This window comes from Leuresthes tenuis, unplaced genomic scaffold (genome assembly GCF_036924035.1).
Source record: "Leuresthes tenuis unplaced genomic scaffold, fLeuTen1.0.hap1 SCAF_4, whole genome shotgun sequence".
NCBI lineage: Eukaryota > Metazoa > Chordata > Actinopteri > Atheriniformes > Atherinopsidae > Leuresthes > Leuresthes tenuis.
Genome location: NW_027325358.1, coordinates 19465830 through 19481158, shown reverse-complemented (window position 1 = coordinate 19481158; position 15329 = coordinate 19465830). Strand labels below are relative to the sequence as shown.

At 41.4% G+C, this 15329-nt stretch overlaps 1 protein-coding gene across 2 annotated transcripts; it reads right to left on the bottom strand.

Moving 5' to 3' along the window:
* Window positions 1-401: 401 nt before the first annotated feature.
* Window positions 402-12756, bottom strand: psip1a (PC4 and SFRS1 interacting protein 1a). 2 transcript variants are annotated; one of them, XM_072384966.1, is made up of 17 exons: window positions 12658-12756; window positions 12144-12233; window positions 11900-11976; window positions 11188-11326; window positions 9351-9440; window positions 8902-9003; window positions 7831-7890; window positions 7686-7746; window positions 7358-7451; window positions 7035-7218; window positions 6819-6898; window positions 5110-5159; window positions 4870-4940; window positions 3360-3461; window positions 3058-3259; window positions 1730-1820; window positions 402-1038 (listed from the first exon to the last, which is right to left on the bottom strand). In XM_072384966.1, exons 2-17 carry the CDS (start codon window positions 12213-12215, stop codon window positions 1008-1010), a joined length of 1506 nt encoding a protein of 501 aa, XP_072241067.1. In that variant the 5' UTR covers window positions 12216-12233; window positions 12658-12756; the 3' UTR covers window positions 402-1007. The 2 variants fall into 2 exon arrangements, with proteins under 2 accessions (XP_072241067.1, XP_072241068.1); XM_072384967.1 differs by lacking the exon at window positions 8902-9003.
* Between the last annotated feature and the right edge of the window lie 2573 nt (window positions 12757-15329).

The following is a 15329-nucleotide window of genomic DNA, read 5'->3' as shown; positions in this document are numbered from 1 at the left end:
AAAGAATTTTAGTTTGCTCCTACTTTAAAAAAAACAACAACTTGTCCTTTATACATAATTTATTAAAGTTTGTCACACTCTCTTGAATTGCTCAGCGGAACATTTCTTTGTCATATTAGGTATTCATTAATAAATACCCGGTTTATTACTATTACGGTATTACAGTATTACGGTTAGCCGCAGGAAAATCAGCTTTGCTTGGGTTGCTTTACTGTGTTCAGGTCTTTAATATTCCTGAAACACAGTTAGTACACGTCACCTTTTATTTTACCAACTAGTTCCCACCTACTCCACCCTAAATCTCTCACAGATGGTGTGAAAGTTCCGCATCCCTGTGGTCACTCACACAGTCCTGTCAGAAACTCTTAGCAATCAGAATGAACACCACGAAAGACAAAAGGTGTACTATAGCTACCACTTTATTATTAGATGACGACGCAGGTCATCAGACAGGCACAAAAAATACTCTTATTTACATCTATGTTAAAAAGAAAACATAAAAACAGTCGAACGTGGTTGAAAATGAGGCGATTTCTCTGCTAAGGAAACTTTGGCAAGCATTGTGCATCTGAAGCATGCATCTATGAAACGTGTTTAATACACCTAGAATTAGACATTTAACTAGTTTCAGCAAGACAAAAAAAAATGGTTTGACGAAAATAAAAGGGGGTTACTGCTCAACCGTTTACTTCAGTTGGTAAAAGAAAAAAAGAACAAAGACGGCATGAACCCTGTTTGTGTGTGAGCGTGTTCATCAACTTCAAGTTCTTAACTCTACACCGTCGTGAATTCGACACGAAACAACGCCGGTAGCATAAGGTGTTTGGAAGGCAAGCTTACAGAAAGTACAAAAATAGAATATGCAGTCAGTCATTTTTTTTTGGGGGGGGGGGGGTTGACGTACTGAAACAGCAACAAAAACAAAAAAAAAAAGTCAGTAAACTGGAACCGGGTTTTTCAAAGGTTGTACAAGTACAGCAGCAAATCTCTCGAGGAATGTAGGACACTCAAGTGGACTCCTCCTGAGCTTTTGGAGCACTGAAAACAAGAAGCAAATCCAAATGTTTAAAGGTAAATAGATCCAGTAACAAAAGCTGATGTTATTGGTAATTATCCCCAACAAATGCAGCTCCTACTCATGCCTTAAAGTAAGAGTAAAAGCAAGTGTCACTTTATGACATTACTGTCAAAGCAAGAATCGCCGTCTCTGGGTCACAGTTTAGTTTCTGAAATAAGAAAACCGGGTTCAAAATTTAGAATTTCTACAAAAGCCGACTTGGAGCAAAGCGTTTCTTCTAAGTTCAGTACACACTGAATGGTGTGTGTGTGTGTGTGTGTGTGTGTGTATTATCAGCCAACTCGAACAAAGACAGTTGAAAAGGTCAGTGCAGAAAGAGAGTTCAACATCAGTACAGACAACTGAACTGAACTGAATGATGTCTTTAGAACAGAGACATAAAATAAACGTCAGCTAACATGAAGTAATGCAGTCACATTATTGTCCTGGACCAATCACCATTGGCAACGCCATCAGACTGAAGTGTCAGTTTTGGATGAATAAAGTTTTCTGAGCTGAATTGAACAGAACTGGTGCCTGACCGAATAGAAATAAAAAGCTATTTCTTTTTTTAACACCAGTTCATCTGACTGAATGACAAATAATTAACAAGCCCATGGGTTTTTATTGAGTGGATCACGTTCATAAACTGAGCCGAGTCGTGTTACCCACCTGTGACTTTCTCCTGCAGAGGCATCTTCAATTAGCTTCTCCCTCTCCTGCTTCTTCTCGTCAGGACTCACGTCACCATTGGTCAACTTGTCTTTAGGGTGTTAACAGAGAATCACACACACACACACACACACACAGTCAGTCACACAGAACAGCATTGTACGGTTGAAACTACCACCGAGTGGAGAGCTTGCAGGAACATGTGTTATCACATGCAGCACTCCAGACCTACTGAAATGAATACAATTTTCCATCTATTTGGTATGCTTCACTCTAAAAAAAGAAAGACCTTTCACAGACGCACCAATTTTGGTAATAGAGTAATTAACAAGCAAGGATGTGGCTGCAGATCTCTTAACGGTCCGTTTCTGCTGAGAAGGCCAACCGCAAAGATCGTATGACATCCCCCTGGAAAGGAAAGGAAACGGACTGCAGGCGAAGAATCAATGTCTCTATTCTCTGATCGACATACATATGCGACTTGCTGGTCTTAATGTATTCATCAATAACCAGAAGATGCTCTTTATTATGCAACTTTACCACCTGACCTGCCCATTTTCACCACTCTTACAACTGCAAAAGTCACAGAAAGGTTTCCCTACAGCTAAACTCCTCATGTTAACCCCTTCAAACAACTACTCTCACCCTGCAGGATGACAATCAGCACCAATTCTTCTCGTTATACTCTACAAGTTCTTACAATACACAACGACATCGCCATTCATCACCTAAACAAAGCACGTTTTAAAGAAAATTCAATGAGTGTGCACATGTGGATTTCTGAACTGACAGGAAACAGGCAAACACCAATAAGCCACAACATTCTCTGCAGGGAAACGGCACCCCACTCCATGTCTCATGAAACCACATCAGCTGCTCAGGAACGCCACAACAAAGAGCTCAAGGTGTCGGCAAATGACCCACATCCCAAACGGTATCGAGCGGACAGGAAAGCAGACGCCACAACAGTGATTTGATTAGGTTGACTTAAAAAAAAAAGAAAGAAAATCTTAATGGATGTGAAGTATTTATCAACACCAGGAAGCGGTTACTGGGCTACATTAACAACGAGGGAAAAAAAAACATCCATCGATAATGTGCATGTTAGCGCTGGAGTGACTTGTCAGAATGTTGCATTTTCAGTATATTATGCAGCTTTATTCCAAAAATCTCTCGTGACATCCAAGGAACGCTAAACCCCAGTAAATATTCACGGTGAGGGTTTTCATACAGATGACTGGTGTTCGCACACAGACCCGTCAGCGTTATGGCGACCCAAAAAAAAAAAAAAAAAAAAAGGTAAACGGGATAAAAGAAATTAACCGTACCTCCTCCGTTTTCTTTAACCGTTTCAACTCTTTTGAGAGCTCCTTTCTTTGCTTCTTCATGCTGCCGCTGCTCAGCTAAAGACTTGTTGAGCACCTGGCTGAGCACGCAATCACCTTCCCCAACCAGAAACATGCTCTTAAACTTGTTGTACAACATGGTGGCCTTGTCCATTATATCCTGACTGGCCTTGAATCTGCGGATCTAGAGCATGAATGAAAAAAGAAAAAAAATACATAAAATGTGGATCACCACTCAAAAAATGAAAAAACAAACAGACAATCCATTCTGTCACAGCGTTTACCTTTTTGAGCGTCGCTATAAGTTCACTGTGTTTCTGCAGGTGCTGAGTCGTGACTTGCAGAGAACTTATCTCATCTAAAGCGTCCAGGCACTTCTTAACATCCTAGTGAAGTGAAGAACAGGAAGGCTTGAGATTAAAAGTGGAATCAGTGGAAAACATGTCGAAGCACGCAGAGGTAAAAAGAACAAAAAGATCAATTATTAACGTGTGGAAAAGCTGCGAATACGCAAATGTGTGCCGTCGTGTAATTTCTCGCTTCAGGAATCTCTGAAATTTGTGAAGAGAAGAATTAAAAAAAAATAACAAACAATTGTAAGCGATTCACAGGTTTAAAACAATTCTTGATTCGTAACAGGATCAGAGACTGGATTTCCAGAAATGTATTTAAAGAGAAAGCGCTGCTTTCCATTTGTCTAAAGCCTGCTCAACGTGTCAGTGTCTCTGTACGTTCTCCATGGTGGGTTTTTTCCCCCCTCATGACATTTTTTTCCCCCCAGAAATGGCCGAATTGAACCGGGCAACGATTCCAAATCTGTACCAGCACAGAATAACATGTCAGACCTCACAGCATGCGCAGTAGCTGTCAATTTGGCATTTGATCTGCTTTACAGAGGAATTCTACAGGTTGATTTAAAAAAAAAAAAAAAAGAAAAAGCAATCAATAAATGATCAATACTACTGTACAGTTTATTTTACCATTATGTGGTAAGTGCAGAACCCAAGTGTTTATTCAGTGTATGAGCTAAATTAACACGAAAAACTGAATGTTGCTACAGTACCGAAGCATGCAGCTGCAGTTTGTCCTAACACACACACACACACACACACACACACGCACAGAGCAGACAGCAAAGAGGCCTGAAGTGAAGATGAAGTAAAAGAAAACTGCACACAGTACAAAAAAAAAAGAAAAAAAAAAGCCAGTTAAAGTTCTTTGAGGCACTGATTTGTGGCTCATTAAGTTTAACAGACGCATAGGCATATCCCATCCAAAAGCAGTCGCAGTGCAGTTTAAACCATATGCTAATATAAGCCATTATGGCAATATGACGTGCACGAAAGCTCTCACTCTACGAGCACTTTGGCGTTATACCTCATTCAAAGTCTGTTCAAATGTGACACTGTCTCAAGTATGTCCGAGGCTGAGGAACGTTAACCTTAAACGTGACGTGTCGGAGTGACTGAATATGTATAATGTTTATGCATTTAGCAGACGCTTTTATCCAAAGCGACTTACAGGTAGGCATGAAGGGTAAGGGGGTCTTGCCTAAGGACCCCTACTGGAGGTAGAACCTTTCATGCAGGGGATTTGAACTCAAGTCTCCCACATGGAAGGTGGCAATCATACCACTACACTATCCAGAATACCCCTGCTTTCAAAATATTTGTGTCATGGAATGTCAAGGACTGTCATGAAGATCCCCCCCCCTCTTTTCTTTGTCAGTACGGTGCACAGAGGAGAAAACTAACTTACAAGATGACAGAAAGCACCGTGATTAGCAGAACTTACAGGGTTGTCAATCTTCAGTGAAATCTTGATTTCACCGTGTAGTCGCTGAAGTTTGAAGTCAGTTGACATTTCTGAGTAAAAGAAAAAGAAAACAGTTCTTCTAAGAGTCTTTTTGAGAAAAAAATTTTTAAAAAATAATTCAGCATTCAAAATAACTTTTAGACTTTCAGATTTGAAATGTTTAAAATCACCAAGCAACATTCCACGTGGAATTCAAGCTACAGCACATGTCATATTCACCTTTTTTCTTGGCTCCTGCCTCATTTTTCTTTACATCTTCTTTGTTTGGACTGAAAAAAAAAAACCCAAAAAGAATCATGTAAGACGTCAACTGGATCCACCGGCCCTGGTGCCAGCAAAGTTACGGGACTCACAACAAACTTTGTTCGATTTACATTCATGTCAACTTTGTAATAAAGGTATAAAATCCACTTCCAAAATGGATGATGGTTTTTAACTTATTTACTTATTGTTATAATATGCATTGTAGAGGAATAAAGAGCGAATAAGAAAGAAAGATAAGAAAAATAAGAAAGATAAGAAAAATAAGAAAGAGGTTTGCAAAATATAACTTAAAAAAAAAAAGAAAATGGGGGGGGGGAAAACTAAGCAGTACACAGTACATGAATTATTTGAACACTATGGACAGATACTGTCCAATGTTTTGTTCCTCGGTCCCACAGAGATGTGCTGGTGTACAGTGAGATTGTAAAAGGTAAGAATGATTTCCCAATACGTTCTTTATGACAGCAAGCCTGAGGGCGTCTGTGGGAGAATGACCTCTGCAGTGAGTCATGGACACATCCTGTTCCTTAGGCTTGGATGCCTCCGATTTATTTTACTCCACACCACTTAATGGAAACATGCTTGATCTGCATCTTCTACGAAGCAATGTTTCAGAATGACGGAAAAACCACTACTGTTGGTCTTTCAGGCCTCATTTAAGTGGACACAAAATTGCTGGTATTAATGTACGAATCCGATCTCCTCATCCATCAAGTTTATGGACTTTTCCTTCTCAAGTTGAGCACCATTTCCTTAGCCCTGATGCTTCAGAGCAGGCGATTTAATTTTATTAAAACACTCCACAAATCAAAAGGCATGCTTTTCATAGCACCTGCACGCTTTCCTACAGCGGATCCTGAGTGAAAACGTGTTACAGGATGCGAAACACCGTGGTAAGCACAGGACTTTGGTGTCGTCTCTCCACCTGCTCTCACAACCCAGCAGGGAGTGTTCGCATCTCTTTGGAGGCAGGAGTTGCACAATAAGGGGGTTAGGGGCAGAGTGCAAGCTGATGTGATGATTGATGAGCTGCAAGGCCCTGAGGGTCCTGTGCTGATGAACTCATTAAAACAGCTTTAAAGCGGATTGTCCAAGCTCCCCCCCCGCTGCTGATGCTGCTCTTTGATGCTGAAGCTTCTGATTTGTCTTTGATGTTGTTTAGCTGGAGTTTATTCTCCAGCTAACGTCTGTACGTGCAAGCCTCTGTGTGTTCCCAGTCCCACCTTACGTTCAGTAGAAACTTCAGGTCAGTGTTAATCTACGGCTCAGTTTTAGGGAACGTGATGTTGACACTGTCACATCAAAGGCAGCGATGCTGTCTTTATCATCTCAAAGTGGTTTATAATGCCACCGATGTCCAGAGCCCTTTATGTTGCAGGCAACAGTCTTTTACCAAACTGTTGATTAGACATACTACTGTTGTTTTTGCATTTACAGGAAGGTCTGTTTCAGCCTGCACTGGACGCTATTTTTTACCACGCACCGTGTAGACGACAGCAGCAGCTCCATATGTCACCATATGAACTTCATATGAAATGAAATGTCACTTCTGTCATAGTCCACAAATTGTATTACCGATCCATATATCCACCCCCCCCCCCCCCCCCCCCCCGAGTAAACAGTAAAATAATATTAAAAAAACATCTAAAATCTGACTAACTTACTCTCTTGATTCATCTGCCTTCCGCCGCCGCACATCTTTGTCCATTTCTGTGTTTTGCAGTTTCTTTCTGCCTTTGTTTTTCTGCGATCAGAGAAAAATTGAAATCAGGTGCATGAAGTTAGATGCGTCTAACACATCTCTGCGTTAGACGCGACGGTCAACTGTCACCGCTGAGAAATACTAATTGAGAATGCATTGGTGTGGAGTGGAGCCTTGCCTCATCATCGTCAGAGCCGGAGGAGCTGTCATCCTTGGAGAGCTTCTTCTTCTTGACTTCAGGCTCCTTGACCTCTACATCCTTGCCTTTACTGTCTTCCCTTTTCTTTCTCTTTTCTTCCTCTCCACTCTGAGTCTTGTCCTCTGATGCCCTCTTTCTCTTTTTCTCCGAGTCACCCGTTTCCCTAACAGGAGAGCAAAAGAAAATAAATTTAAAAAAAGCATCAGTTGGGCTGGTTGTAGCTCTAACACCTGCTGAAATTACTGTTCCATGATTTCCTCTCTTGCACATCTAATAAACGTATGGAGACAACAAATAGTTACATTTCATTTCCGGAGCCTTGCTGGTCCTGCTGCTGAAGCAAAAGCAACTTCTCGCTTTTCGGCTTCCTGCCTCTTCGTTTCGGAGCCTCACCACCTGGTCGTGTGTATGGAAACAGGCAAAATTAAGCATAGCTCTGTTTATGGGAATGAACACAGCGCTGAGAGAATCATACACCATTACTGGTTGCCAACATGTTTAATCTATTCTTCCATCACATCGTATATCCCTCATATCCCCCGCTGGGCACATAACAGGTCGTGTTGTGTGGAATGAGCTTCTGATGGTCAACCTTCTGAATGGACCTGAGCCACCAACAACACAGCCTACCTGAGGGACTGACAGGACTCGCTGGTGCCTCATCTTTTTCATTCTCCTGGTCTGCATCACTCTGGAAAAATATTTAATAATTCATTTCCTACAATTTACCTGAAATGACTTCAATAAGGCAAAGTAATTCACGATCCCAACCGACCTTTTTCTTCCTCCCTCGCTTGGGTTTAGGAGCGTCTGTCGAGTCTTTTTCAGAAGAGCCCTGAAAATGTGACACATTTCAACATTTTCACTACAGCTGACAGCAAAGTGGAACTGTTCCGTGCTTCCACTTAACATAGCGGGACCAGCTGCAGTGGTAAGACAACCTCGCTCCATTTTTCTTTGACAAATGGCGCCCCCCAGTGTACAACTTTAGTCATACACTCAATATACTGAAAGTGACAGTTTGCTACATGCCGTCCCAGTTTCACACAACATACTTTAAGATGACGTTTATTAGGCTTCAAATAGGAAAAAAAACCAAAACAATTTAATTTACTTCTAATGTTGAACAGCTTTGAGATTTGTTTTAACGGTTGAATTTTCTTTAGTACGCACTGCAATGCTTTACAGAATGATAAATCTCGTAAGAAACTGTATGTTCTGTGGAACTTGGACAAGGAGGGGTTTAAAAAATTTAAAAAAAAAAAAAAAACACAAATCAGAAGGAATTTTTAAAAAACAACAACTTACCTTTATCCCAAATACATAGAAAAATTACTACATAAAAATCAACTCATAGCAAAAATAGAATTACACGGTATATGCACAGGAAAAGGCAGGAAATGGAAAGTGTTTTAAGATGTTAGGGCAGTCTAAGAGGGGTAAAGCAGAAGAAGAAAACACTCTTTTCTATGACGTCACACTTAGAATTGTGTCCCAGACGTGTTGATTTGACCTAGAGCCGTTTTAACTGTTAAAGCACCGTGACAACCCTTCCCTGATATCATCAGTTGGCGTACTGACACAGAGAGACAGCTTTCTGTCAAAAGTCAGTCTCTTTGTAAATCAGTTACCACCCTAGTAGCGTAGAAAACACCAAACCCAAACCGGGCACTCTAATCAAATCATCAAGCACCGACGATACTTTGTGGCCACAGACAATCACTTTTAATCCATCAGAAACAACCCACAGATTAAAAAAAACCACCAAGTGTCACATGCTTTTCCACAGAGAGGGGATGAGATAACCTGCACCGCTTTATGGTATCCCAGCATGCAAAGTACGTACATCCTGGGCCTGAGGACCCTGCTCAGAGATCAGAGACCCTTCCTCCTCCTTCTCCTCCTCCTCCTCACTCTCATTCTCCTGCTCAGACTCACTTCCTGGAACCTAAATGCACCCAAGACACAGCATAGGACGCAGTGTGGTGGGGTAAACGAGTCTTAAAAGGGAGACAAGTTAGCGGGTATTCTTCTGTTGCAACACATTGCTCTTAGTATACAAGCCTTTTATTCTGTTACCAAAGAAGGGCACTGCTGATATGTAAACTATTGCCTGCAGTGATCTGTAAACCATTCTGAGGCAGACACAGAAAGAAATGAAAGAAATTTAAAAAAACAAAAGAAGAAGAAGAGGGAAGTTTACAACACGTGAGCAAAACAGAAGAGAGTCACTGCAGCGAAACGACTATGAAGGAAAAACACATTTGAAGGGGGGGAAACAAAGAAGGCGCTTACTTTAGTTTGGACCTCTTTGTCACCTGCATCCTCTTCTCCTTCTGGAATGACGTCCGAATCCTTTTCGGCAAAAGACTCGGGGGCAACCGGCTTTGAATTAGAAAAAGAATTAAAAAAAAAAAAAAAAAGATTTGACTAAATGTGACAACTGCACAAAGACATAAGAACAATGCAGCTCTGAACAGCTGTACACATCACGTTATGTCAGATCCTGTGACAGGCGCAGCAGGAAAAAGAGCATATGGTGACGCTGGACCAACTGTGAACCAACCAGAGGTTCAACACCTCAGGCACCTTACTAAAACCTGAAAAAAAACAACTAAGCTACCACTGGGTTTTTTGCAGCTGCTTCACAGAGCCAGGTGAAAAGCTGAGACCGATGTTAAAACAATAAAAACGTGAAACTAAATGAATTCTTTTGCTTTGTGTGAAACTACAGTGTTTGGTCAAACTTGCAGGAGGGCTGCAGTGATGCACAAATTTGGTGGTGGTTCAACTGACATTAACTGCTGCGACTGCAACGTCCTGCTGGGACCGACAAATCCAAATCCAGGGACTTCTCCGAGTTTCTGGCAGAGCTCTGCTGCGCTGCAAGTGGAGGAGGTGGTGCCGAATTCTCAGCCATTCATTTTGATCTCACCATCTGTGAAAGCAGATTTTCCTCCCTGCTCATAAGTAATTTACTTCCACCAGTGCAGCAAAATGTGTTACAGTTGCTGCAGGTTAAAGTGAACTAACCCAACACTTTCAGTGTTGATTCACTCTGCTAAACTCCCTACAAACTGGCCGAAAGCACGCGCTCGCTGCGCAACGTCGACGCTACAAGCAAGACTTCCCAACCCGCCACTCAAACACAATACCAGAACAATGGCTCCTCAACTCTTACATAATGACCTTCACTCTTATTTCGGCCGGGTATTCCTTCTGTCCAGAGTGGCGGGGGACACTCAATATAGTTTCTCTTTGAATTAAACTCATTCTTTACTCTAACCTGTGTCGGTTCTGAGCATAAACGTTGGGGCCAGTACGAGGTTCCCTTGTCCATGCAGGCAGGACATTTGCAGATTTATTCGTCCAGGTGAGAGCTAATCTGTAATGTTGCCAACATTCCGTCTTTGCACATTAGAAAGGAAAGTAACAAATTTATGACGGCGAGAAGAGGAGCTCCTGCGCTGGCTGAACAACAACAACAAAAAAAAAAGGATAATAAAACCACTTCTTCGTATTCTTTTGAAGGTGAATGTGTGGAAAAGGCAAAGCTTTTCACTCAGCCGTGCATCAAAGCAGGCTTAGTCAAAGAAGGGGAGTTGGGTTCTGTAACCACTGCCCTATTTTTGTCGTGGCTGAGCTGGAGCCCTTCCTGTGCCCCCAAAACATATATTTCAAAATGTGCATGGATGCACAACGGAGGTCAGCACAACCCCTTACAGACTTAGGCGGATGACGAAACCTACATCCCGTGCACTCACAAGGACTCGTGCGGATACGCAATGCGGAACACATACAGCAGCCCCTGAAACAGTAGTGGAAACCTTGACTTGTGTTACCCAGCTACGTTTATAGAATGATAGTATACTAAAATAATAAGACTGAATTAAGAAATATAATGAGGAATTAATCAAAATGACTGCCGTGAATGTGGAAATATAAAAGGGAAATAAATAAAAGAATAAAAGTTCATTTGACATTCAGGGAAAACCGAGGTTGTGAAATGAGATAGAAAACAAATCTGTGCCTGCACGGTAAAACTTTCAAAGTCAGTCAATTAGATACAGTCAATCCAACCCTAAAGACTAAGTATAGAGGATACAAACTAAGAAAAAAGGTGGAGATATACCTTGGGTGCAGTGAGCTCAACTTTCGGGTTGTTCTCAATCTCCCACAATCCTTCGTTGAAGCCTTTCCTCTTGTTGGGTTTGGCGTACTTCTCTTTGTTCGGCAGGTATGGAAAGATGTCTTTTGGGCCAAGAAATGCTCTGTAGGAAGGAAAACAATTTCAGCCATGCCTGTCCACTCAATAGTTTCCAATACATAAAAAATGTAGCAGGTTAACTACAAAGTGGAGCATGAGAACACGCTGCAAAAACAAGGAGGTAAATCCATTCAGCTACACATCCAAAATTAATGTAAAAGAACACCTTTACCAGACCGCAGTGACAGCTTCACAGGGACAATTAGGTTTAAAAGTGCTATATGAGGCAACTTTTGTTGTGTAGTTGCTATGTGAGTGCATGCAATGTTAAAAACTATAACATCAAAAGTTAGTAAGGGAATTTTTCTCCCTTGCAAGCTGCAGTGCACCTGCTACCAAATTATTTCCAAGAAGACAGATTGCAGTGGTCGCATGCAACAAAGACGTGACTCTTTGTCAAGTTGTTCCAACTTTGACACCTCTGCAAAACGTTTGTCTCAGTTTTACCTGCCCATGCGTTTCCTCCAACACTTTCAATTCCGTGTGGAAACACTGAGCGATGCTGCTTTACCTGAACCGGTGCAATTGAAGCCTATAAAACCGAAGGAGGTCAAATAAACTGTGGTCTGCTACTAACGTTTCGTGGGTGCCAAAGAAGAAAATGGGAAACTTGATGTTGGATGGCTTCACGGCACCATCTGGGACCTCATCGATCTGGCAAAGACAAGAGAGGAAGCAGGTGTACACAAAAACAGTTCATCAAAAATGTCCGCCTCTGCAGGTGGATGTGGGTTATATGCACGTGCAGTCCTATGGTTGGACTGCAATGCATGCACATGCAGTGTTTTTGCATTCTGTCGTTGATTTAGCTTAAGACTTACTCTTGCAGGCCAGTGAGGATAACCCTTCATCTTTGCAAAAATAAGGTCACCAGGTTTCCAGTCTCGTGCCATGTTGGACGTTTTAATAAGCTGGAAAATAAAGTAGATATATCTATCATTACCAGGACTGTTTGACCCATGATACACAGTCCTGGTCACCTTCCGCCTTACCACATCAAACATCCTTTGGAGTCCACACCTCAGTCAAATCTGACATAAATGTTGGATTTATTGAGGCTAACTCAGCCATGCGTTTCAAACAGTCACTTAATGTGCTCAAACAAATCTCACTGTCAACACCTTGTAGGTAAACGCAAAGTTGATAAAAACAGTAACATGACTAAGCTCAGAACAACGCCTCATCTGCAGACATGCTAGCTAGCTTGTAGCTGTTAACTGCTAACAAAACTAAACTAACATCCTCCCCCCTTTAACTCTTATGTGTGTGTCGCTTTATAACAAGGCAGTAGATTCACAGTAGTTCATCATATGGTTGAAATAATATAACATTTACCAGGCAAACACACAGCTTCTTTTCCGCACAGTCGGGTGCACGTTTTCCGCTCCCGCGCAGGACGTCGACAGACTCTACCACTACAGTCAGGAAGGAGGGGTGTCTGCTTTGGTAATACGTCAATACCGATGCTATTTCTTTCTAAGTGAAACAGAGCTAAAAGCTTTAGGGCAGTCCAAATCAACTGCAAGTACATGTGAAGTTACACTCGTAGTCATAGTGCTGAAAAACGGGATTTATAGGAGCGCATATTTTAGGCCGGCTGATCGTTTAACTGCTCCAAAGATCTTGTGTTAAAGCAGGGGGCTTGACAGCTACTCCTGAATAAAGTGGGCGTCAACATTCACACATGTGCTCCCGTCCAATAACATAACAAATAGGCCCGTGTACAAAGCTGCCATACAAATTATCCAGGACCATGCTCACAGAGATTTCAATTTAAATCCAGCATATGTCATTTTTATTTATGGTAATTGAAAAGAAGATCAGAGTGGGAACTCTGCATGTTTTTGTCGCTCCTGCGTGGTACTGATGCTGACGATGCTACTCTGATTCAGGGTGCTACATCCACTAATGTACTATGGGTTGTATGTTAGTCTGACAGTGTAGTGCAGATTAAGATTTGTTTTTTGTCTTGTGATGACCAAAAGGTGAAGACAGATACATTAAAAACGTTGCATTTTCAGTCTTTTCGCCTCTTACTTTGAAATCATTGTAACAGTGCAGAGGTTTACATTTTAAAAAATTCCATTCCAGCAGTTAGAAATTATTTAAAAGGTCATCAGTGTCAATCCACTAACTGTTCTTCCTCACTCAGTGAGTGGGGGTCTATGAACATGCTAATCTGTCCTAATCTCTACTCCAGTGCTCCACTCCAAACTGTCTGCATAGAACACACAGGCTGACATCTCCTTTCTGAGAATTTCTGCTGTGCTCTGCCGATTCAAAGCAACAATTTTCAGCCTTAGCACTGGTGGCTGACAATGCTCACGTTGTATCTTGTAAAACATTAAACACATTTTATAGACAAATGTTAAATTTGTTTTAAATGATTGTAGCTAACTTTATAAGTACAGAAACATCACAGAACAAATTTAGCAACTTGAAGGCATTTAACTAGATTGGATTGGAAGATTTATTTTGGACATTTGCATATGGTTTTTATGTTTTGCTTATGTGCACACATAACCTTACTTGCTCTAGGCTGAAGGTGCTCTCGATTTGGTTCTACTTCTGTGTAGTTATGATACACACACCAATACACACCATTACACATCAAAATTGCAACAGAAAAGAAAATGTAAAGCCTTAATTTACTGATATCAGTGTGATCTCTTTAGATTGATATCTTTATTTATATTACTTATATATTTGATTTCCACATCACAGACAAAATCTGAGAAATATTTGGAAAAGTATTACAGAGGCAACAATACTTACACCCTGTTATTACTTAATATTTAGTGACCTCTAGTGGCAAAATGAGGCTTAACAGATAAAGTGTCGGTGCACATGATGGACCTCTGGCTGACTGGTGAGGAGCCTTAGTCTTATGAACTGAAAAAGTGTAAAATGTGATCAGTGACACACGTAACCTCAGGAACTCTAGAAATGTGAGTGTTCCAACAACAGCTAATGCCTGATAATCTACACAGGCCTGTTGAACCCTATTTTAAAAAAAAAATCTAAATGTTTATTAATCAATCAACTGTTTTCCTGACTGACTGTTTAGTCTGCTAAAATTGAATTCCAGAAACGTCTTCTTTTTGTTTGACCAACAATCTAAAGCACATGTCTTTTCAGTTTAGTGATAGAAACCTGAAAAGCTTCAAAGTCCTCACATGTAAAATGCAATATGAAAAATTCTCCAGTACAAATGATTGATTCAACATTTACTTGTGCATTTCCTTCCCTAAAGTTTCTTTTAATCTAGTTTAAAGGAACTGCAGATGATTGAAGTAAATGAAGGTGACCTCAACATGTATGGCCACACAGATACACATGTAGTCATATATGTGTGTGTAGGTGTGTAATAAAGACAATGGATCTGGATAGTTGAAGGACAGGCGTACCATCCACAAGGTCCCAGAGAGGGGGATAAGGGAAAAGAGGAGGCCAGGCTGGGCCAGAGAAGGCTGGACGAGACAAAAGGAGAAGAGAGAGATGGAACCCTGGTCCATACCCAGGAATAACTCACAGGAGCAACTGGGCCCCCTATACAGCCTGCGAGGTGAGAGACCTCGGTGTTGGATTCCAGCCAGCTTAGAGGGGTTCCAGCCCAGACTCACGGCTATAGCAGAGACAAGGGATGAAGCTGCAGAGTGATGACAGTGTGTCTGTGCATAGATATGAATGTGTATCCTTCACCTTGGCAGATGAGGTTATGCCAGAACACCCCAACCCATCTCTGAGGGCCACAAAGTCCTGCTATCCTTCCTCACTCATTTGTTAACTTGCGTCTCCTTATTTTAGAGTCCTAGCTCATGCTGAGCGACTTTATGTATGACCAGTGCCATTCAATATCACCTCCCTACTTTGGTGCCGCCCTCTAGGCACCATGACAACGAGACAGCCCAGAAAGGGAACAGCTGGAGTTCATGAAGGCAGTCATTTGCTTCACACTTACAACATGTAGTGTATCCATAGAACTGTGACACAGATAAATTAAGTTG